The 25,451-nt window shown below is 34.7% G+C and overlaps 1 protein-coding gene across 2 annotated transcripts; it reads left to right on the forward strand.

Moving 5' to 3' along the window:
* Positions 1 to 8,133: 8,133 nt before the first annotated feature.
* LOC136235328 (6-phosphofructo-2-kinase/fructose-2,6-bisphosphatase) lies at positions 8,134 to 22,356 on the forward strand. Of its 2 annotated transcripts, XM_066024931.1 has the most exons (24): positions 8,134 to 8,252; positions 8,356 to 8,569; positions 8,655 to 8,718; positions 9,588 to 9,880; positions 11,250 to 11,441; positions 11,770 to 11,979; positions 12,109 to 12,207; positions 12,407 to 12,505; positions 12,602 to 12,631; positions 12,760 to 12,813; positions 13,422 to 13,475; positions 13,559 to 13,636; positions 14,200 to 14,291; positions 14,368 to 14,425; positions 14,509 to 14,583; positions 15,537 to 15,584; positions 17,296 to 17,393; positions 18,796 to 18,871; positions 19,439 to 19,501; positions 19,586 to 19,677; positions 19,830 to 19,898; positions 19,982 to 20,045; positions 20,417 to 20,482; positions 22,121 to 22,356. In XM_066024931.1, exons 2-24 carry the CDS (start codon positions 8,387 to 8,389, stop codon positions 22,196 to 22,198), a joined length of 2,235 nt encoding a protein of 744 aa, XP_065881003.1. In that variant the 5' UTR covers positions 8,134 to 8,252; positions 8,356 to 8,386; the 3' UTR covers positions 22,199 to 22,356. The 2 variants fall into 2 exon arrangements, with proteins under 2 accessions (XP_065881003.1, XP_065881002.1); XM_066024930.1 differs by having other exon boundaries at positions 8,177 to 8,569.
* The last annotated feature ends 3,095 nt before the right edge of the window (positions 22,357 to 25,451 follow it).

Below are 25,451 nucleotides of genomic sequence, written 5' to 3' on the forward strand. Positions count from 1 at the left end.
GAATGATCGATAATAATTAAGATAGATTATCAAGTCTATTGAGTAAAACCTAATCCAAGTCACTTGTATTCAAGGCGATTAACCCTACTTACCCTCCTGAGGTTCCTAGCGCGTGATTCCCTAAGGCCGAAACTAGGTCTAAGGCTCAGTAAATTGGCGCTTAATCAACTAAGAGGTCGTCAATCTCCTAGTCTCTGACTAGGTCAGATTCAGCTCGCAATATGTGCCTACTAGATTTTGGGGCTTTTGAATGAGTTAAACCAATTGAATAAAGCGTAAGACAAGAATTAGACAATAAACATAGAACAAAACAAGAGCTAAATTATTATTAAAGGCGAGATGATTGTCACAAGATACAATAAGACAAGTTCGGCAACTGTATCAAAGAGTACAAACATAGAAAGGTGAAAGAAGATATAAAAATCCCTTTCAGGGAACCTGTTTACTCTGCAGCCGGCGACTTGATCTTAAGGACGGACCTTGATAATTCCTCGGTAGAAAGCTTTGAAGGAGCTTCAATGGAGTTTGAGGAAGATGGAGAAGATGGAGAGGAATTACAAGGGGAAAGCTTAAATAATTTACAAAAACGAAAGATTTCTAATTTACAATTGGAAATTCCTATTTATAGACGCATCTCGGGCCTCGTTTTGACCTAATTTCGTGTCCTTGTTGGTGTAGGAAGACGTGGGGCCGAACGTGGCTTTGTGGGGGCGGAATTGGTCTTTTTGACCAATTCCCGCAGGTCTGCTCGCCGAGCAAGAAAGGCTGCTCGCCGAGCAAAATTGCGACGAGCAGCCCCTGCTCGCCGAGCAGGCGCCTGGTGGCCTGCTCGGCGAGCAGAAATGGCCCGGGGGGCCCTGCTCGCCGAGCGTTTTCGCCCGAAGCGCGCTCGATCCGTGCCGGATGACTTCCAAACCCTTTTTCGTCCGAACTTACACCTGCACACGCATAAAAACTCCATAAAACATTAGTCCAAAAGCCGAATTGATCCGTCAATCGCTTATTTTGAGCAAACGCTTCGTTTGGCGCGACTTTTGACGGACCAATTAGCTTCAAAAGATAACGGAATTCTAATATGCGTGTTATTTCGGCCGTATTTGCCTAAATTGATCACAAAACGAGCCTAAACGACGAAAAGTAAATAGAATGCTTCCAATTTCTAACTAACTCACACAAAAGCATTTAAATGCGAGAATTGCTCGCTTATTAGCCAAATAAACCTAAAAACAGTCCTAAAACCGTACCCAAAGATAGGGGTTTTTGACCCCTATCATCTAGCATGGCATAAAAATGAATAAAGCATTCATCAGAGCATATGACATGTTATTTTCTTTTTTCTTCGATTTTCTTATGATATATATGAGGGTCTTGGAATTGAATAACATTTATAATATAAAGTAGCAGTCATTACTCAACGCAATTGGTTATACTTTAAGACCTTTTGTAATTGCCAATTTTAAGTTTATATTTTGATTATTTTGTACTTGTGCTGAAATAGTGATTTATTTTTTTTATTAGGATGGATGACAAAGTTAAACTTGTCATATTAATGCATCATTTATATAAGTTAGCGGGAGCTCATGTTGTTTGTGTTGCTGCTTGTTGGTATATGAGACGTAGACGTCTACTTAGGAACAATATGGTTCATAGAACGTGTGAAATTAAGCTTGAATGTGAACGAGTACGAGGTGAAATATTACATCATTTGTCTTCAAACAACCTCTGTCATAATGTGATAAGAATAAGTTATAGCGGGTTTACTGGGTTGTGCGATATATTAGTTAGAGAGGGTGGTCTAAGACCAACTCTACAAGCAAGCGTTGAAGAACAAGTTATAAAAATGCTTTGGTTGCTCGGACACAATGTTTCTCAATGTGAACGTGCGGTTATCTTCCGCCGGTCGTTTGAGACAGTAAGTCGACATTTTCATAATGTCGTTAATGCTATAATCGAATTGGAGGAATTTTTTTTTCAAACAACCTGGTGGATTACACATTCCTTCTGAGATACTCAGCTGCACCAAATTTTTTCCATACTTTAAGGTGATCCATTCCTCTTTCTAAAATTACTTAGTAGTATATCATTGTTTTAGCATTAAGCATAAAATTCAATGTTAGGATTGTGTTGGTGCAATTGATGGAACACATGTTCGAGTGAAAGTTTCGAGTATAGAAGCTCCTAGATATCGTGGGAGGAAAGACTATCCTACACAGAATGTATTGGTTGCATGCACTTTTGATTTGAAATTCACTTGTGTACTAGCTGGGTGGGAAGGGACGGCTTCTGATTCAAGAATAATTAAACATGCATTAACAAGAGAATTTCCTCTAAAAATTCCAGAAGGTGATTTTAAGAATAAATTCATTTTAGTTAGATTTTTTTATCGTTTATAAATAATTCAATAACATAATTCATTATATGTTTAGGAAATATTATCTTGTCGATGCTGGATTCATGTTGAGGAGTGGACTTATTACACCATATCGAGGTGAACGATATCACTTGAAAGAGTATTCAAGAAATCCACCCCGAAATGCACATGAATTGTTTAATCTACGACATGCATCTTTGCGTAATGCAATTGAGCGGTGTTTTGGAGTACTTAAGAAACGATTTTCTATATTAGGAAGTGGAACCGAGCTAAGTTATTGTGTTAAGAGACAAAATAAAATAATTATTGCATGTTGTATTTTGCATAATTATATGATTGGTGTGGAGCCAACCGATCCAATAATTGAACAAGTGGATGAAGAACTTCTCAATCGGAACAACTTGGAAGATGATCGTGATAATGTAAGAAAAAATAATGAAGAAACAAGACAATGAGAGTTAATTAGAGATTCGATATCGGCTAATATGTGGGTTGATTATGTCCGTTGAGTGTTTGTTTCTCGAATTGTGTTTATTTTTTGTGTTTTTAACTTTGAAGTTCTCTTGAATATTATGTGTTATTAGTTTTGAAGTTGCCTTGAATATTATTTATGTTATTAACTTTTAAGTTATCTTTAATATTATTTGTGTTATTAATTTTGAAATCGTCTTGAATTTTATTTGTTCAATACATATTCGATATTTGTTATCTTTTTTTTGGTAGTTGGAAAAATGACAAAAGGCGGTATTAATAAGTGGACGAATGAAATGGACGATGCTCTAATTGATGAATATGTGTACCAACAAACACAAGGAAATAGAATTGGTGGAACTTATACATCTCGTGCAGTGGAAGACATTGTGAAAGTATTAAAGTGTAAATTTCCCGATAAGCCTATTGATAAGGATAAAGCTCAAAACCGCATGAAAACTATCAAGAAATCGTTCAATCATTGCTATGATGTTTTTAAGGGCAGAATGAGCGGCTTTTCGTGGGATCCAGTTCTAGAAATATGGGACGCCGAGCCTGAAGTTTGGAAAAAGTTAATTGAGGTAATTTACAAAACAATTTAATTTGCATCGACACAATTTAAATGAGCCTAAAAATGGTTTGCCGCAATTGGTTTGCAATTTCATTGCAGCAAATTGCTGCAATATTGCAGCAGTTGGCAGCAATTTCACTGCAGCAATTTGCTGCAAATTGGTAGCAAATTGCTGCAATGAAATTGCAGCAAACCAATGGTTTGCTACAATTGGCAGCAGTTCATTGCAGCAATGTTTACTGCAAACCAAATTGGTTTGCTACAATTTCATTGCACCAAACTGTTTTACATTTATTTTTACGAGTTTGTTTCATTTTTTTTCTTTTTCATTGTAGGCTCATCCGGATGCTATTGAATGGAAGAACAAACGTGTTAGGAATTATTTGAAGTTGGTTAGTCTTTCTGGACAAGATAGAGTTTCTGGGGAGAATGCTGAATGTGCAGTAGATATTAGGCGAAAAAGGGTGAGAGATGCAAATTCAACAACTACCATTGATGGTATTGACTTCATGATTTCTCAGAATGAGATGTCACTAGATAATACTATGGATCAGATGGGTGATAGTGTAAATGTAGGTGCACATGAAAATGTGTTTGAAGAACATGTTACTCCTAATAAAGGAGTGAGAGATGAAGATGTATTTGATAGTCCAACTTCATCTAGGGCCAAAAAAGGAAAAGAACAGAAGTTGATGAAATATCTGCTATGACTAATTCGATGGATAAAGTAGCTACTGCTATATCTGAAGCAAGTAAGAATTTGGTGTATATTTTTAAACCTATGCCACTAAACAAGGATTTCAACATGTGGAAATATGTAGAGGATATTGGAATGGAGAAAGATCACTATTATATTGCATGCAATTATCTTCTTGAAAATTCAGAGAAGTTTGAAACCTTGGATACTATGCCTGCGGAGCATCGAAAGAACATGTTATTGTTGTGGATTACTAAACCTTGAAAAAGGTTGGTTGTAAATATTTCTTTTTTCTATTTCAGTAATCCAAAATTTTTAACTAATTCTATTTTACTTTGTTGTAGGTTCTTATCATGTATCAAGTCAATTTGGACGTTTTGTTGATGTGGATCACGTCATTTTGGATCAAGTTATATTAGACGTGTAATCAATCGATTATTTAGCTATATTACAGACATTAATTGTTAGACGTATTACAAACATTGGTTGTAGGTTCTTATTATGTATCAAGTCAATTTGGATGTTTTGTTGAAGTGGATCACATCATTTTGGATCAAGTTTTATTAGACGTGTAATCAATCGATTATTTAGCTATATTACAGACATTAGCTATATTATTTAGCTATTTTTGTTATTACTTATTTATCATTTGTAATTTTTTATCCATTACTTATTTCAAAATATGATTATATAAATTTTATCTACATAATAATGTCAAATTATTAAAATAAATTTTGTGAAATGTGTTTCTTATCATGTATCAAGTCAATGTGGATCACGTCATTTGTAATTTTTTTATCCATTACTTATTTCAAAATATAATTATATAAATCTTATCTACATAATAATGTCAAATTGTTAAAATATATTTTGTGAAATGTGTTTCTTAATAAGTCAAAATTTAATAAAATAAGATATAAGTATATATAAAATTAAAAGAGATATTTTAGTCATTTTATAATAATCCATCCCTTTATAAACTTTTCATTCCAAACAAGGTAAGGGTTCAAAATTTTATGAACCTCTACATTTCTCCCAAACAAGGGTAAAGGTAATACCCTCTCTCCCCCTTCTTCCCCTTCTCTACCCTTCCCTACCCTCCCTTTAATTACCCTTCAAAACCTCCCATCCAATCAAAGCCTAAGTGGCAAAATATCATTACGTGTCAAAAGAATAACAGTCTGTTAACTCTTCATCCAAATTGGGGGATTATGGAGTCTGTCATAGACGTGATCAAGAACTACCTGATTGTTTATTTTTATGTGAAACTATACTTTAAGTTGTTGGAGCTAGTATTGTTCCAGCTCCTCTCTAACAGTTTACTGAATCTCATCTCAGGTGTAATAGAAGTTGTCTACCAAAGCTCACATTAACTCGAGACAATAGTTTTCCATTACAAAATAGTAACTCCAACCAAGAACTATTAAATCTATCTCAAACATCCTTAAGTCGATACTTGGTTAGGTAAAATCCCTAATTGTGTTTGAAGCATTAGACGCTATTAAAACCAAGGCTAAGCCGTAACCTAGACCACGAAGTCGTACTATCCGATTAGGGAATAAGATTAACTAATATGCTAAGTTGAATTGTTTACTTGGTTAATTTTCACAATTCAACTTTTCTACCTAATTACTTGATTATGTTTTTTAGATAGAGGTAAGCAATTGTTTTAGCTAATTCTCTAGTTAATCTTCCTACAACACAACATAGACACCTATTTAACGACCCATACTTGTCAAGCATGATTCACCGCCATCCTCGCCTAAAGTGGTTTACCTCATGTTTGAGCTAAAACACAAAGGCATATGATGGGATGGACTATATATAAACTCATGTTAAGCAAGTTGGGATTATCAATTCAAAGTTAAGATGGAAAAGAGTGTAGATAAAGAGAAACTAGAATACTTGAGAACAAAAGGTGAATTCACAAACTAATATCAAAGCTTGCTTAACTAAACTGATAATGTAATGAAAACTATAAAATAAACTGAATAGAAATGAACTAACAACTAAAGTAATATGAAAGTATATGAAACGTAAGAACGACTAAGCTAAGATAATGAATATAAGGTAGAAGTTCCTATTTATACGGATCAAAGACCCTTTAGGACTAGAATGTCCCCTAATGTATTAATGAGGCTTCTATCCTTTTCGAACTAGAGTTGTAGAAGTAGGATAAATCGATTGTTTCTAGGTGGAGTTGCACTATGATTAGATTTCTGATTTATAACGTAGCTCGTCAAGCGGTTGTGATCAGCTCACCGAGCAGTTATAATCAGCTCACCGAGAAACTATTAGATTTCACATTCTGTGACTTTGACTTGATAGCTTTTCATTGACTCTGAATGGCGACTGCTCATCGAGTAACTATTATCTGCTTGTCGAGTAGCCTTATCTAACTCACCAAGCAACTGTTGCAAAAATTGTCAATTCTCTTTGTTTAAGGCTCGAAATACCTGAAATAACTCAAAACTCTAATTAAGACCAGAATAAGACAGAAATCACTTATAACCAGGGGAAAACATGTAAAATGACTATAAAATAGCACAAAACTATACTCTAAACCCCAAATGGTAATAACAATGCCTCATCCAATCAGACATTCCACTAAGATAAGTAAACAACCAACCTAGATAGCAAACTTTATCATTAGCCAAGTCCATCATACACGTTCTATGTTGTCTTGACATTCAGGTGATGTTTTTACCTTCACACCCTTATATGCAACTTGTTTAACAACTGTTACCAAAGTGCATGAATTAAAAAACTTATAAGGAGGTAGGAAAGTATTCTTAATGGATTCAAAATTGAGTGCTTTAAAACTCCATCATACTTGAGATTTTGTAGCTTTACCTAATGGTAAAAACCCTTCTAAATGGGGTTCTAAAGTAAAAAATGCCCTTGATGGGAATGTTTCTCGATACAAGGCCATTCTTGTAGCAATGGCTTATGACCAAACATTTGGCATAGACTATCATGATAGTTGCTCTCGAGTAACAAAAAATGGTTACGTTGAGAATGTTTATCAGTATTATAGCATTTAAAAGTGACTTATCCAACAATGTGACATAAACAATGTATATCTCATGGTACAATTAATGACGAGTCATGTATGCTTCCACTAGTTGCATATATAAAAGTCAAGGCAATGGAGGTATGTAAATTATTTAAGTCTCTGCGTGGCCTTGAGCAGAATGGAAGGCAATGGAACAAGCCTTTATAGATAAGCTTATACATGTTTATGATCCGTTAGTAATGGGTGATAAAATAACTCACATGTGAAGTGTAAATGATAAAGATTCATGATCGAAAGACATTTTGATTAATTATTTCTCAAATTGATCCAATTTGGTAACGTTAAGGGTAAAATTGCTCTTCACAGCAAATATTAGAAATAAAATTGTACCATTTTAGACGTTAGAAGTAAAATTGTAAAACAACGGGTAGGGTACCCACGGATAGTGCCAATCCCAAATCCTTACCCGTTTATTTTTTAATCATTCGTACCCATCCCATTACCCTAACGAGTATACTTTTTGCATCCCATACCCGTCCCATTTAATTCACGGGTATCCACGCATACCCTTATCCATTAAGAATCAATAAATAAAACAAAAAACATTACAAATTTAACAAAGTATAAATTTAATAAACCATCGATCTAAAAATTGAACAAATTGAACCTTAATCAATAAGAATAAAGTAGCTTAGTGGTATTACTCAATGGTTGAAGAACAAACGGACGAAGTCCAAAATCTCACATTTTATATCTAAAAAACAATAATATTTTTTAATATATAAAAGAGTTATGACGGGTACCAGGTACTCTAGGGGTATTTTCATACCCATCCCATTACCCTAACGGATAATGGTTTTGGTCTTATATCCATCTCATACTTTTTATACAGAGTACGAATAATTCCATTAGGATCGGATAGTTCCAAGTACCTGTACCCGTTACCATCCCTAACTAAAAATATCTGGAATATACTTCTTCTATTTTCTTAATTTTCAATGGTATAAACACTAGCTATCGACAAAAACAAGAGGCCCAAGATTGTGTATTTTTTTGCACCATTTGTTCTCTCTCCTTTCAATTCTCGTCGATCCTCTGTTATCTAATCCGAATCCGACCCATTAAGGCACGATATACTCTTCTTTCTGTATCTATCTATCTATCTATCTCTAACTGCTCAACTCCACATATATTATCATCATTTATCTATCTGCTTCAATGAATTTCAGCAATTGATGTTGTTGAATTAGAGTTTTCAAAATGGGCACCGGTTCTTCGAAAGATGCTGATGGAAATTCCCAGGGAGGCGACCACAGTCTTGACCAAGATGGAGGTCAGCTCTATGTTTCTCTTAAAATGGAGAACTATAAGCACAAAGGTGACCTTATGCCTTATGTCTATGGCTCTATGCCCCTAATTGGCTCCTGGGATTCTTCTAAAGCTGTAATTTCACTTTCTTTTCTCAATTTTGTTTTGAATTTTATGATTCCTAATTGCTGAAGCATTTTTGTTATTGTTGTTTTTATAGCTTCGTATGGAACGTGAATCATCTTCAACGTGGGAGTTGAGTTTTGTTGTTCCTCCTAATCACGGTACGGGAATTTTCTCTTTTTTGTGTTTCTTTTGCACTTCTTGTTTGGCCTTCGTTGAAGTGAAAATGAAATGATTTTCCCACCAATTCGCGGGTTCCTTTGAAGTTTAAATTGCTTTGACATTTTTCATAAGCATTGAAGACTAGGAGATTCTAAGGCACGGCAGTTAGACCTGGTTCCGAATGTTTGGCAGTGAAACTCTATCATTCATAAGATGTCAGTGTGGCTGATATGTGTATGTTGCTATGGATGTGTGGTCATATGAGAAAGGATAAGGGGAGTAATGAAATACTTAGGACAAAAGTAGGGGTTACATCTATTGAGAATAAAATGAGGGAAACAGACTAAGGTGGTTTGGCAGATGAAGAGCGCTTGATGCACGGGTTAGAAGGATTGAAGAGTGTGAAAGGGATGCAATGGTGAGGGGTAGGGGGAGGCGTAAGCAAACTTGAAAGATTGTGATTGAGATTGATATGAGTTTATTGGGGATTGAGGAAAATATGGTAGTGGATAGGACGCAGTGGAGGGAGAGAATTTATGTCGCTGACATGACTTGATTTCATAGTTTCTTATGACGGTTCATGTTAGGCGACGGGGACTAAGGCTTTGTTGTTGTTGTTGATGGAAGACTAGGAGATTCTGTTCTACTTCTGATCAGTTTTTAGTAGGTGTTAACTGTTAATAATTTTCTTTACTTTTCTGACTAAAGCTCAGTTGTCTATTCTGTTTTAGCGCTGAAATAGTGCAAAAATGATATAAATAGCCTGTTCCTTACCTGTTTTCTTTTGGGTCAATGTGCTACCAATATAGCTAATTTTCCTAGGTTTCTTCTCTACTTACTTTTTACTGTTATTCAATGTTGGATGTAGAAACTTTGGATTTCAAGTTCCTCTTGAAGCCAAAATACACCCATGTACCTTGTGTGGTCGAAGATGGTCCAAACCGGCTTCTTACTGGGGGAACATTGCAAGGGGAATCTAGACTGGCTGTCTTTAGGAATGGTGATGATGTCCTCGAATATAGAGTGTTTATCAAAGCAGACAGACTTTCACCCTTTGATCTTGCAGCCAGTTGGAGAGCTTATCAGGAAAATTTCCAGCCTTCAACTGTTCGTGGGATTCCTGATGTCAGTATCAATTCTGCTCCAATGGCAGGAACTGAGGTATGGTTAAACCCTTCAAAGTGTTTCATATCCCTTGTATTAGTGTATGTCATTTGTTGCACAACTTTTGGGTTTTCACTTTGAGGAGGTTACTTTGAATGATATGTTTATTTTCATTGACAATTTGAGAAGAGGCAGTTACTGAATTTTCTCTAATCCTTTGTGTGTATTCTCTTGTGCTGTATGGAAGAGCAGCCTCATAATCATTTAAATTACTTCATTTGGATTTTAAATTTATGGTGGCTCTATTAAGCTATTTCTTATGAGAATTGGTCTAATAAATGCAAGCTTTGAAGGTTTGAATTTGTCTCTGAGAGTCACATGAACGTATTTCCTGTCCCATAATTATGCTATATGTTTTGGGGAATTGGCTATATGTCCTGCAGTAGTTTCGTTAAGTGTGATATAAAGCCGTTTGCAATTATCTCACATATTAACTTGAGGATTTAGGCAAATGCTGTAATGAAAGCTTGTTTTTATATTAAATTATGCTGTTCCTAGCCATGGATCATAGTCAGCTTGCTTGGCTGAGTTTTGTTTGTGGTCAAGTTGGATTTCAAGTTTAGTCTAACCTGATACACATTGTCAAGGAACCAATTGAACTAAAGGCTTAAGTTGATCGATAGTTAAGGCCCAAGGATAGCTTTATATTATCTTTGAAACACACCCGCACGCGAATGCCCTTTGGGCTTGAAGTGTGTACAACACATACTCATCCTACTATGTGTTGAGATTCCATCAATAAATAATAGGTTTGTCAGGATTCGAACTCCCGATCACTTGGAGGCTTGTTATGGGCCCACGAATAGGATCACGCCACATCTCTTTTCACAAGAAAATCCTTGATTTCCCTTGCTTTTCATGTTCTTCGAATCGCCTATCCTTGAATCTCAATTTGGTGATTTGTAAGAGATCACCCTAACTCCCTAATTCTGAATTTTCTCAAGATTAACCATTGATTTCTTATTGAAAAGTTGCTGCCTCTTATAGGAGACATATAGACATTACAATAGAAAAGAGTTCTTACTTCGAAAACTACTATTTAGGAAAATGACTAGGATATTCAGAAAAGAGTTCTTAATAAATGAGCTTGTTTCAAATCTATCAATGACCGCTTAGGTTACAGTCCTTTGTTTATTTTTCTTGTTTGGTACCCAATTTTTCCTTTATTGTGATGCTAGAGTGTGATCTTGTGTAATTGAATTATTCAGGATAGCTAAATATTGCAAGAACTGTTTAATTGTCTAGTTGCGTTCTGGTCCCCCTTTTTTCCCTTCCTGATAATCCAGTTTGCTTCCATTATTCGGTGAGCTAATTACAATGATAAGTATACACTTGCTTCAGCACATGGCTTTATTTTTTATTGCAGAATAGCTCCTCAGCTACTTTGGAGCTAGATCTTGAACATTATGTCGTCCCAGCACCATCAACTTCTGCAAACTCGGTATATGCAGCTAACAATGCTGAGAACCCAAGGTTTTCTATTTCTATTGCTGATGGGTCAGGCAGTTCTGCATACTCCTACAAGGATAGTAGTTTTTCTGTTGATCGACCTGCTACGGTAATTTTTTTTTTTCTTTTTCTTGTAAAAGACAACCTATATCAAAGTTAACTACATTCAGAAATCAGAATGTTGATATCCTATTTGATCTGTTGTTACTATCTAATAACTGTGAATTTCCTCATTGCTTAGTTGCAATTCAACATAATAGTTTGATGGGGTTATGCCTTCGATTTTTACCACATGAAACACCATATGGGATTGGATCTATGCAGTGTGACTTTATTGATTCTAGACCTTAGATTAGAACATATACTTTCCATTTTGTGTCTTGCAGATGATGTGCTTTCCAACTGTTTTCGAGCTGCTAACATGTATTCTTAAATAGGAGACTGAGATCAGTATCCCAGATCCATCCAAGGTCTATTCAGGTTCTGGCATGGTCGAATCAAAGTCAGTTGGAACATTTTCACCCTTGCCGAAGCAAGATGGTCACAAAGGGCTATTTGTAGATAGGGGGGTTGGATCTCCTAGGCTAGTTAAATCGGCCAGTTCAAGTACCTTGACATTTGATCTCAAACTGGATGCAGAAACCAAGGTTTGTACCAATATTTGTCTTGAAGCAGTGAAGATTGTACAGCCTCTTTTTTTTATATAAAGAATTAGCTTTTGTTCTTCATATTGATTTTGCATCATACTTTGAAAATCTACCTTTTCTTTTATTCAGAAGAATTCAATGCCAGCAGCTGCTGGAGCTGTTGCAGCTGCGGCAGTAGCTGATCAGATGCTTGGGCCAAAGGAGGACAGGCATTTGGCGATTGTCTTGGTATAGTCCTGCATAAGTATTAATCAGAGCTATCAATTTATGTCTTGTTTCTTTCTTCCTTTTCTGTCTGTTAAATTTTGAGCTTGTAATGTTGTGTGTTGGAATTAAAAAACCACCTATATTTTCCGTTGATCAATGCATAAATTTGATCCAATTTACCTTTGACAACAAACAGTGTTTGCATTGTCTGTATAATTAGGTTGGTTTACCTGCTCGAGGCAAGACTTTTACTGCTGCTAAACTTACAAGATACCTCCGTTGGTTAGGTCATGATACCAAACACTTCAATGTTGGGAAGGTCAATTACTTTTTTTTACTGTGAATTTTACTAATGATGCAGAGGTTTCTTTTTAAACTAATTAAACTTACACATTTTTGCTTTCTTTATTGGCAGTATCGGCGCCTTAAACATGGAGCTAATCAGGTGCAATATGCAGTTGGATTATATTATCGCGTTTGTCTGTGATGTCTATGTTCACTCTGGTTTGGAATGAGGAACTAACTGCTTTCTGATAGCCTTTTCATATTTCTTGTTGACATCGAAATATGCAGTCTGCTGATTTTTTTCGAGACGACAATCCTGAAGGAATTGAGGCTCGTAATGAGGTCAGTAAACTCAACCTGTAAAGTTATTCTGACAATGGTTATATCTTTGTCCTCTACTGAAATTCACTTTGTTTTTCCTTTATTGCTGTGATATGCTGGACTTTTTTTTTTCTATGAACATATTGAAGAGTTTTTTAAGTATTTTCTTGTTTCCTTCTCGATTGATAGAAGATTTATTGAGATTCAAATTCATGTGAGAGCTTCTGAAGATCAGAACTTATGAATTAATCTGAATAGTTGGTACGAGTTCCTCCTGGGAATCCTAGATGCATTCAAATCTTTTGAATATATTATTTGGATTAATATGTTATTTGGATATTGTTGTAAAATATTTCCTGTCATGTTGACTCTAGTTAATTGAAGCATCTTACTATAGTAGCAGGCTTTTATGTTGTTTAGCATGTTGGCCTATGCTCAATTGTAGTATCTGTGTAGAAAAACATTGTACACGAATTGTAATCTTCATTAAAAAGTTCATATATTGACACAGACTGGTCTATTGTCGATTGCTACTATTTTTAAATTTTCTATTTCCTTTGATGATTTGACTACACCATATTAACCTTTTCCTTTTTACATAGTTTTAATGTGTCAAATGCTACTACTAGGTAGCAGCATTGGCAATGGATGATATGATTGCCTGGATGCAAGAAGGTGGACAGGTATGTTGTTTTCATGTCAAACTTTTGTTGGTTTTGTGGCATCTACCTGATCCTTGGTTTTTCTTCATCTTAACTTCTTGCAGGTGGGAATATTTGATGCAACAAACAGTACCAGAAAAAGAAGAAATATGCTGATGAAAATGGCTGAAGGAAGGTGCAAGGTACCATGAACAAATGAACTTAATTTTCATGAATGTTTATGTAAATCATATTGTCATGCGCTTTTTATTTCTAGCGTTCTCCCACGAGTTGTAATTTTTTGGAACTTCCTCTGTGCATTTCATTTCTTTCTAAATATCTCCCCTTACACCCTCACCCCCCTTGACAGATTGGAAGACTTGCTTAAATTATATAACGTGTCATCTAAAATTCTCTGGCTTCAGTTGTTAAGATAAGGAATTAAGGTTTCCTAATTCTGTGTCTGGGGAACCAACTTTAATTTTTTTAACTGTTAGTATAAATTTTATGCCTCTTGCCAAATAAATTGGCAGGGGAAGGCTTGCCCCCAGTACACCCTTGTGGTGGGACCCCTCCCCGGACCCTCGCTCCGCGGGGACGCGTAGTGCGACCGGGCCGCCCTTTTTTTTTTTTTTAGTATAAATTTTATGGAATTTATGTAACAAGGAACCCATTTTGAGAATTCTTTGCCTGGGGAACCAACTTCTGGAAACCCAACCTTTTGTATGATGGCTACGAACTCTTCTGATAATTCTTTTGACCACAGATTATCTTTTTGGAAACACTATGCAATGATCGACGCATCATTGAAAGAAATATACGCCTCAAAATTCAACAGAGCCCTGACTATGCAGAGGAGTATGTTGATCATCTTACTCTGGTTCTTACTTACCTCAAATATTTTCAGTGTTTAATACTTCTTGTGATTATGCAGGCCAGATTTTGAAGCTGGATATCAGGACTTCAAAACTCGACTAGACAATTATGAGAAAGTAGTTTCCCTTGGCTCCTTTCGAGATCAGTCATTACTGATGCTTGATTCAAAATGAAGGTTTAAAATTTTTCTTCTTACTAGGTTTATGAGCCTGTGGAAGAAGGTTCCTACATCAAAATGATTGACATGGTCAGTGGACATGGTGGACAAATTCAAGTATGCCTTCTTTCCACATCTTTTTAGTTACCACTTATATAAACAGTAGATTTTTTGCTTCTTTAAGTATTCAGCCACAGATTAAGTCTTTACTTGTTGGATATGGTAGCATCTGCATTTCTGAAAAGTTTTTGTAATGAGTTCTCATCATTTGCTGTGCTACTATTCTCTGCTTTATGGTGGAGTTGTGTCTTAGGGGCTGAGAGGCACTTTTTTCCCAAGTTTAACTTGTAGTATTGGTGGTCCAAGTTCTTAGGTCTTATCTTTTTTTTTTTTTTTTTTTTTCACCATAGAATTATTTGTTCCTTAGTTGCATATCTTCCTGTTCATTTTCTCATTGTCCTCTGTAAAATTTATTCTCCTCACTCCCCACTTCCTTTCTTTCTAGATTTTTATTTTTCTAGCTAGGCATAAATAGAAATCATGCTTAGTAAATATTTGAAGTTTTATGTCACATGAGAAAAGCAAAAAATGAGAGTGTTTCTTTTTCAGTATCCAGCCAAACATTGTTCTTTTCTTCTTCTTTTCCTTTTCAAATGAAAACATCACCAAAGAGAGCTATTTAGCAAGTTGTCCTAACGCTTCTATTGTTTGTTTATCTTGCCGGTTCATACAAATTTTAAAGTAGCTGGTTTACAATTGCTTCATTTCGTCTAGCCAAAGGTCCTTTATGTGTTTGCTTAGAATAGAAAATAGGAACATAGGACAAAAATGGAATTTTAGCAAGTTGACCAAATAGTGCTCTGCTCACATCTATATGATGTTTGTGTATTCTTGGCGTTGGTTGATATAATTTATCTTTTCCGCATTGTCTTCACTCTTGAAAGTAGCATGCCGAATTGTTAGATATGAGATGTAGCTTTCTTGTTTTTATCTCAGCATCTGTATGGTTGTTTATTTGTAGCATGGCTTTTGGATTGTATGCTCATTCAGAAACTTTTTATATGTTTCAGGTAAACAACATTAGTGGCTACCTTCCTGGACGAATTGTTTTTTTCTTGGTATGTTCTCCTTCCAAGAATCTGGATTGTCAGGAAATTTTTTCCTTCTAAATTTTCTAACTTTTGCAATACCATTAGCATGAGAGGTTCTGATTATGGTGATGAGTATTTTTAGTAGTTAAAGGACTCTTGAATATGGAAAAGAATAGAATTATATGGACATATGACTTTGGTTTATATTTTTAGTGTTGTCAAAATTCGGGACACTTAATATGAAGAAAGTATTATAAATATAAAGTAATTAAATATAACCTCAAACACTTATCTTCGATCAACTTGCATTAATTTTTGTCTGATAATATCTTATACTTGAAATTTGCTCATATATTATGTAAAAGGAAAAAAAACATAAAAAGAAAAGAATGCATAACATCATATGGTAATGGTAGATTAAAAGATATAAAGACAAACTAATTTAATTTAAAAAAATAGAACAGTACCATAATAATAAGATTTGAAATCACCATTAGCCAAGAACTGATTCTATACAGTATAAATGATCTGTTGAGTTCAGCCCATATTTTGCTAAATAACTAGCAAATTAAGTAATAGAAAAACAAAATGTTTTGAAAATAGAAAAACCTTAATGGGCTCTCGTTTAATGTCAAACTCTCAATTTAACCAAATTTGCTAGGCTACAAATGGGTACTTCTCTACTTTGTGTCGATGCAGCCACTAAACTCTCAAGAGCTTTACCGTAGCATCCAGAAAAGGTTTTGGGTAAGGTGCAATATGGTTATTGTGAGCTCCTTGTCATAGAAGTCTATAGTGAGCATGCTGACATAAAACACCATTTTGTGAGGGCAGACACCATGAAGTTAATTGGGATAGTGGTTTCTAGTTGTTAGACAAAGTGAATTTTTTTGTTTCCTTTTTTAGGTCAAACTAATTTTGTGGATTAGGCTTATGCTGAGCCTCTCAAATTTTGTTGTCTGAAAATTTCTTACTGTTAAGTATTTCTCCACATTGACCATTGATGTGGTCCAGTAACAGAAAAAACAATCAGATTGGCCTTAATTGAATCATTTTGGACTTTTAATTTGTGAGATTGCAAGGTGAACTTTCATTTTCAATTGCAGAATTAATAATTTTTGTATTAGTTGTTAATAATAAATTGTATAGCATAGGTTTAATTTTCATGTATATCCAATTCTAGAATAATTCTTAAAGAAATTTATGGATTTCATGAATAATGATGTACAAAGAATGGAGATTTTTTTTTTTTTGGGTATGAAAATTCATTTAAACCTTTTAAAAAATATTTTGTTCTGTATTTAATAGGTGCCTTAAAGAATCTGTTAAACCTGAAGATGAGAGTTAACAAAGCTTGATTATTTCATGCTTGCTTTTTTGGTTTCACGATGTTTTCAGCATGTAAGGATTTTCTTTTTTTACATAACTAGGATGACATTGCCACCAATGTCAATTGTGTGAAAAGTCCTCTGCTTATTTTGTGGGACAGCTTTGCTCTAAATTGTATTATGAGATCCAGTCGGTTCTATCATGGAGCCGTTTGAACTAAAAACTCAAGCTGATAGTTTTGGCCCAATCATAGATCTTATATTAATCGCTGACAGGTTCTTCTGTTCTTTTCAATAGATAAGAAACTAGGTGATGATGAAGTATAGTAATTATCATCATCATAAGCTTTTCCTGCTGTTGTGCTCCTTCTACTTGCATATGACAAAGCACCACTATGAACGTGTTGCAGGTGAATACACATCTGACACCTCGACCAATATTACTTACTAGGCATGGAGAAAGTCGAGATAATGTTAGAGGAAGAATTGGTGGTGATACTACTTTAAGGTATTGGCTGTCAAATATTGTCTTTGGTTTTGACATGAATTCAAATTATTATAAACGGTATAATTACTGTGAATGAATGCATATATAGAGTTGATCATTAATTTTCAGTTTCCTTTAGATGGTAGAAGGCATTACTTATTAGTATCTGGTTGCACTGGTGATGTGCTTCCATTACTTCATTGGTAGCTTAATTTTTTCAAGAACAGTTTTATCTGTGGCAACTATTATTTGGTAAACAGGCATTAGGGACAATCTTTGTCTCTTATGATGTATCAACCTGTTCCACTAGAAAGTTCATTTCATAATTTTTTACCATATTATGTCTGCCAGCCTTTCCCTTCCAAATTTTCCCATTTTTTGAGTCTTCTTGAGAGGGCATCCGAATACATGCATGTGCACTGAAACTGAGTTCTTCTGCAGCCTCAGTGAAACGTGTGAAGCTAATAGCATTAATGAAAAGGAGGGAAAAAAACCCTCCTTGCAACTATATTTATTTGTGTGAATTCAACACCGAGATCTTTATTTTGGTTAAGTATATTTGAAGATTTTGAAAACAGAGTTATTTCAACATTATTCAGGGAGAACGTCATTGGTAAGATGAAAAGATTGGCCTATTATTTGGTTTAGATACCTAATATAACAATTTTTCGTTGCAACAATATGTGCGCCAATATTGTTTAAGAAAATTGAAAACCATAGAAATCAATGATACTCGTTTGACACATAAGATAGTAATTATCCATGTTAGTTTCTTAGCATTGGGTTTTTCTTGAAATTGTTTAAGCACTCTCTTTGGAAGATTCATATAGTTTCCTAAGAATGAGAATGAAGAGATTTGATGGTAGTTAAGCAGGTCATTTGAAAAAGTTTTTTGTAGTACTAGTCCTTCCAAAGATCAGGGTCCTAAAATGGCTGAGGCGTATACAATTCATCCTGATTCTAGCTGTTGTTCATAAAGTAGCTACATTGAAGAGTTGGACCTTGGGCTTGCCTGCTCATCGTGGCGAATCCAGAACCAGAACCAGAACCAGAACCAGAACCAGACCTCTGGGGGTGGATGTCATTCCGAATGGTACAAAATACAAATTGCAGCACTCCCACACCAAATCACCGAAAGGAAAATTCTGGCGGCGAGGGATGTGCTGCACCCTGGCCACCCCCTAGCTACCACCGTGCCTGCCCTTGACCAGATCTTGATTTTTTTTGAACTTGGTGGACTGTGATGACACAATATATAGCTTTTACCATTCGAGCAAATATTTTTTTTGGGGTACAATAGGGTGTATATTCTCTTTATTTTTTTTTCTTATCCACTAATGCATGGACATGTCCTAATCTTTCAGTGATTTATGTTCTTTGAGACTAATATAAAGTAACTGTATAATGTGGTATTTGGTTTCAGTGGTACTGGAGAACTCTATGCACAGAAACTGGCAAACTTCGTTGAAAAACGGCTGAAGTCTGAGAAGGCTGCCTCAGTGAGCATCCTTGATACTTATTACGTTTTCCTCTGTCTACAATCCTATATAAAAATAAATAACGAAATGTTCAGGTTTGTAACCCGGATTAAGCCCTGTGAGGCTACTCCACAAAGTGTATAGGATTGCAATGGATGCTCTTATATTCGCACTCCCTAGATTGATTGAATTAAGCTAGAAAACCTAAGCATGACAGACCTTATTTCTAGACTTTAGACTCTCTTAGGACAATAAAATGGCAGAATATCACCCACTAATTGCTCTCTAATGGCCTCCTCTGATGCAAATTCGAATGCCTCCTTTTATAAGTGAATTCGGGTTGAAAATGGTAGGAAAAGTATGGAAAATGAAGTCAAGGGTTGAACTCTGAAAACAACCTACGTTAAAAGTTCAGAAGTATATTTACCCTCTTTTTTGCTTCAGTGAAACTGTATCCATCAAATATGCACCCATCATTTTACAGATTTTATTTTGAGATTTATTTCGATCCTTGCACATTTTTTTTTTCTAGAAGAACAATGTGAATCTTTTAATGAGCTATTTTTTACTTTTCTTTCTGTAATGTAGATTTGGACTAGCACACTGCAAAGAACAATCATATCTGCAAGTCCAATTGTTGGATTTCCTAAGGTTCGTTTTAAAGAATATCATTTTCCTAGAATACACACTGACTTGATTATGTAAAGTTTAATAGTCCGTCACGTTTTTCAATAGATTCAATGGCGTGCCCTTGATGAGATAAATGCTGGAGTATGTGATGGTATGACATATGAAGAAATAAAGAAGAACATGCCCGAGGAATACCAGTATGTATTATTTTCTCACAAAAATTCCTTACAACCCATTGTCAAGAACTCTGCGTCCAATATTAACTATTATATGATGTTCTCATTACTTTAAAGGTTTTTTCTTTTGTGCTTCAACATTGATTAGTACCTGGATATTTCCCTTTTATCAGGGCTCGGAAGAAGGACAAGCTGAGGTATCGCTATCCACGTGGAGAATCTTATTTGGATGTCATCCAAAGGTTAAAATTATCGACTAAAGCCAAAACTTGAAATGTTGCATTTTCGAGCGTGCTTTAAAATTCTGTCTTCTTTACTATTGCAGGCTAGAACCTGTAATTATTGAACTTGAAAGACAACGAGCTCCTGTTGTAGTTATTTCTCATCAGGTTAAAACATCATGCTTCCTTTACTATCAGCAGAAGTTAAAATTTAGTTCTGTATTTAGCATAACTTATCACTTTGGCCTCTGTGCTCCAATTTTGGCACATCTTTGGCCCTTTAGTTTTCAGTTATGCTGACCCTGAACACAAAATTGGCTTCTGATAGACAATTCTCGCAATATATTACATTCATTATCACATGATTGTTAACAGAATGGTCAGATTTTATGAAAAATTGAAGTGTGGGGGGCCAAAGTTAAATTTTGACAAATACAGGGGTTAAATTTTGTCTTTTTACTATCTAATTTTGGTTGAAAAGTCAGGGATATGTGCGCCTCCTCACCTCTTCTTTTCTAATTTTGTTTTCTACTATGCAGGCAGTATTACGAGCATTGTATGCTTACTTTGCTGATAGGCCTCTTCACGAAATTCCACATATTGAGGTAATACATGAGATCGAGTAGATAGTGTTGTAATCGAGCCGAGATGAAGTGAGTTTTTGCCTGCTCATGCTCGGCTCGGAAGAAAATGGATGAGGTCGAGTTCGGTTCGAGCTCAACTTCCTTTTTGAGCTCGGTTCAATAAGAAAATTATCTATGCTTGTGAGCAACTCGTCTATTTGCTCACTTCGTTAACTTTGTTCATGAATTTTGCTTGCAAACAACTCACTAACTATGTTCATAAGCTACATAGTTTTGAAACCTATAAATTAAAGTTTCACACAAAACTATGTAGTTTTACATTTTCCCTTAATAGAAATGCTATTATTAAAAAATAATCTAACAGAGCTTGCACAAGCCTGTTCATGAATATTACAATCGAGCTTGTTCATAAGCTTATTCACGAATCTATAACCGAGTCTGCTCGCAACCTTTCGAGCTGAGTTTTGTTGTGCTCAAGCTCGGCTCATTTACCAATCGAGCCCCAAAATCATGCTCAATCTCGGCTCCTTTATAAATCGAGTCGAACGTGGTCGAGCTTTTATCGAGCCGCTCTGCTCATTTACAGCCCTACCAGTAGAGTAATGTGTTCCATATATTGTTGACTAAAACAAAAGGCTATTTACTCTTCATGCTGTTATCTGATTGAGTGATGTCCCGTAGTTTTGGCAAAAGTCTCAATTTGGCCTATATATTTGTTATTTTGAGACTTTGATCCTTTGTATTTTAATTTTTCTCACAATTTGACTCTAGTAGACGATTTCTTAGCAGTGTATTACATGCACCGTTACACAAATGGAGGACATAGTTTAACCATGTTCCTTTTAGCCGTGCCTGTAATGTACTGCTAACAGAACCGCCTGTCAATAATCAAATTTTGGAAAAAATGAAAGTACATGGGTCAAATGTGCCAAAATTGAAGTAAGTGCTGAAATGATAAATTGTGTAAAATTAAGGCTGTAATCGAGCCGAGCTAAGCTTTAACCTGCTCATACTCTGATTGGCAGAAAATAGACGAGTTCGAGCTCAGTTTATTAAGAAAATTATCTAACCGTGAGCTGCTTGCGAGCAACTCGTTTATTTGTTCACGAGCAAATTCGTTCTTTTTATGAACTTTGCTCACTAACAACTCTTTAATTATGTTCTTATACTACATAGTTTTGAAACCTAGTCTAAAAAACTAAAGTTTCACAAAAAAAAAAAATAAAACTAGGCAGTTTTACATTTCCCTTTTTGTAGAAATACTATTATTAAAAAATAATGGAACCGAGCTTGTTCATGAACATTATAATTGAGCTTGTCCACGAACATATAACCGAGCCTGTTCGCGAGCTATCGAGTTGAGTTGCGTCGTGCTCAAGATCGGCGAGTTTGTTCATGAACATATAACCGAGTCTATTCATGAGCTTTCGAGTCGAGTTGTGTCATGCTCAAGATCGGCTTGTTTATGAATCGATTCTCAAAATCGTGCTCAAGCTCGGTTCGTTTATTAATCGAACTGAATACGGTCGAGCTTTTATGGAGCCGAATGCTGAGAGCCGTTCATGAGCCTCCCGACTCATTTTATCCTAGTGAAATATAGGCAAGTTTGTCTATTTTGTAGTTTTCTTTTTTTTCTGATAAAAGGTTATGTTATTTCAGATGCCTCTTCATACAATAATAGAGATACAAATGGGAGTTACAGGTGTTCAAGAGAAAAGATACAAACTCATGGACTGAAAATGCTTAAGAAAGTTCTCTACAAATGCAAAATGTGAGAATTTCTTTTTCTTTTTTTAGTTTATTACTAGTTCCCAATTCATCAACAATTTGCAATACTTCAAATGAAATTAGCATACTGTATCTCCAATTACTTCATCAATCTATAAGTTCATACTTGCCTGTTTCAAACTTATAATACTGTTTCAAATTAGTCTTTAACCTTTCAACTAAATTCATCTGAGTAGATGGTTATTTGATAATATTGAGTCAATTTGTATACGGACCGGATCTCATTAAAACTCCGAAGTTATACGTGTTTTTGTCTATGAGGGTGGGTTCAACGGTAAGGAAGTGATTCTTGTGGCATTCCACCTGGTTCGATTTCTGTTGCCATTTGTTGGAGTCTCCGTAGGTGGAACGATATGTAAATCCTCTCGTAAGTCCCTCTGTGGCCTTGAGGCTTTTACTGGCCTTGGACTGGAGTTGCCCCTCGTCCCCCTAAAACTGAGGAATGTTCACATAGACCTTAATGACCAAGTGAATTTGGTCATTCACCGTTTGATCTAGGCTTATTAAATCTCTAAGCCGTAGGATGCTTTAAATCTCCACCTTAGGATTCTAATAAGCCTAGATGTAATGGTGAATGATCAAATATTGCATGATCATTAAGGTCCATGTAATCAAAACCGCCTCCCCCTAGACCTTTTTTTGATTTTTTTTTTTTTTTTTTTGTGTATATGGACCTGGAAAAATAGGTCTGGGACTATGGGCTTCACATATTAGAGGCCATGTACTTGGCGTAAAAAAATCGATTGGCTTTTTAAGGATGCTTTATTAGTCCCGTTGAAATTGCTTAAAGTGATCTATTTGACCTTTTGAACTTTCTTAAAGTGATCTATTGGCCTTTGAACTTGCATAAACTAATATACGCTTTCTCTTATTCTGCCACGTAGTACTTAGAGGTTAATAATGTAGTTTTAAGTAAGTTTAGAGATTAATGAGATATTCTTAAAGTTTAGAAAGTCAGTTGGAACGGTTTTATTGGTCAAGTTTATGGCCTTTGTGTAATAAGCCTGGGTTTATATGATAAATGTGCTGCATGTACTCCAAATTTGTTTTAAACTTAGACATATAAATAGTCTCGTGTGATACTACCATAATCTAAAAGCATCTAAGCTTTCTGAAACATCAAATGTATTAAAAATAATAGGTATTTTATATCCATTTGGGTCTCTAAGCTAATCAATTAGGATCTTAACTATAAAAATCATCAATCAGGTGAACTAAGTAAAAATCATCAGAGTCCCTATCTTATTCTAAAATCGGAAACTGTAACTATTTGATATAGATTGTAATAATCTCCGTGTTGGTTTAAAATGGGTTTGGGGAAGAAAGTCTAAACTGTTCAACCGAATGATTTTCAATGAGGTCTCAATTGAAGATTTTTGTTTAGAATGTGGACTCAAGATTTTTAGTTAGTTCAGGGGTCTAATTGATGATTTTGATAGTTTATGGTTCTAATTGATTTTAAAGCCTTAGCTTAGGGAGCCAAATGAGTGTTATATACAAAATAATAATTGTTTTGTTACTCAAATAACATGAATAAACAATAATTTGATAAGTTTAGCATATATTTTCAAAGATTGTTTTTCTAGACCTCAATTCCGTTTTTGCTAATTGTCGAATTTTGGGTTGTATTTAAATTCTTGGGTAAATAATGTATTAGTCCTCTAGTTTTTACTTAACACACTGTTTAGTCCTTCTATTTTGAAACACATTTTAAGGTCTATATCTTTTGCCAATATTAACCTTGTGGTCTTTTTATCAATTTTTTTAGATTTTTAACCCAACATATTTTAGTTTTTAGGACAACCATAGTACAATACAAGTTGACTATGTTACTACGTTATTTTATATATATATATATATATATATATATATATATATATATATATATATATATCTGTTTATGCTAAAATATAATGATTACAAGTCTAAAAAAACTAGACAAAATGACCAAAAGGTTAATATTGGCAAAAATTAGGAATCTTATAACGCGTTTTTCAAAATAGAAGGACTAAACAGTGTGTTAGGTAGAAAGTAAGGAACTAATAAATTATTTGTCCTAAATTCTTTGGTTTACTTTCTTTTTAATCCTTAATAATGATATCGGACTCGGTAACTTTTTCTCCCGCTTCTATCTTTTTACTAAAAAGAAAGAAGATAAGTTTAGCATAACAACTAATGGAGAAATGTCTGGTTGGTGCAAGTTTTCGTTTTCCTATAAGAAAGGAAGAAAGGATTTACTGTTGATGCCTTGAAGAGCTATTTAGTCCTATAGTTATTAAAAAAAGAACAAATTTAGCCTTTTAAGTAATTTAGGCCTAAAAGAAAACGTTGTTCTAGGCGGTATGATGCCCGTTGGTACCGGATTCAAAAGATTCGTGCAATGCTCAAGGAAACATAAAAACATGCCTTTGAAAAGCAAAAAAAATTATTTTTTTGAGGGGGAATTTCGAGATATTTCATTATTAAAAAAAGAACAAATTTAGCCTTTTAAGTAATTTTAAGTCTAATGCTTATTAGACATTGCAATTTACACTATCATCGGGAAAAAATGAGTTTTTGTGTGCAATTTCATGTTCTGACTATTCATCAATTTCTAGCGCCAACTGCCTTTTATTGGACAATTTTTTCCTTTTCATTTTTTTTTCAAAAACTGTAAATGGCGAGACGGTCACTGTAAATGGGCTAGGCGGTTTTCATGACCGTCTAGGAGAAATAACGTATATTTTTCACGAAAAATGTATCTCGTCCAATTTCTTCGACTTGTAATCATCAATTTCTGGAGTTCTCAGGTTGTAACTCATCAACTATTTTCAGAATTTCAGTTTTGATTGGAAGAGAAATCATAGGGGACGGTATTAATAATTTGGAGGTGGTAAATAGCAATTCACTCATTTAATCATGTTGAAAACCACATATTTTATATTAATGAAAAAAAAACTCATTTTTCATTAATTGAGCTTGAAATTAAACATAGATATTAGTTTTAATTTATGTAGAAGCTTATTCAGCTTTTCAATAATTATACCGCTAAATTTATAATTTTATAATTTTATTCGTTATATAAATATATCCAAGCTTTTGAGGTGTTTTTAAGTTTTAGAATGGAATATGGAATTTGGAATTTGGAACCTCCCTGCCAAGTTTTACAAAAAAAAAATATTTATAATGTTTTTAAATAATAAAAATAGTTGGTCTGTGCTTG

The sequence above is a fragment of the Euphorbia lathyris genome, chromosome 7, assembly GCF_963576675.1.
Source record: "Euphorbia lathyris chromosome 7, ddEupLath1.1, whole genome shotgun sequence".
NCBI lineage: Eukaryota > Viridiplantae > Streptophyta > Magnoliopsida > Malpighiales > Euphorbiaceae > Euphorbia > Euphorbia lathyris.

What these genes read in the sequence shown, in the direction of transcription:
- LOC136235328 (XM_066024931.1), top strand. Translation starts at nt 8,387, where the DNA reads ATGGGCACCGGTTCTTCGAAAGATGCTGATGGAAATTCCCAGGGAGGC. An exon ending in CTCCAATGGCAGGAACTGAG is followed by an intron (nt 9,881 to 11,249) that starts GTATGGTTAAAC and finishes TTTTTATTGCAG; the next exon opens with AATAGCTCCTCAGCTACTTT. An exon ending in GAATTGAGGCTCGTAATGAG is followed by an intron (nt 12,814 to 13,421) that starts GTCAGTAAACTC and finishes TGCTACTACTAG; the next exon opens with GTAGCAGCATTGGCAATGGA.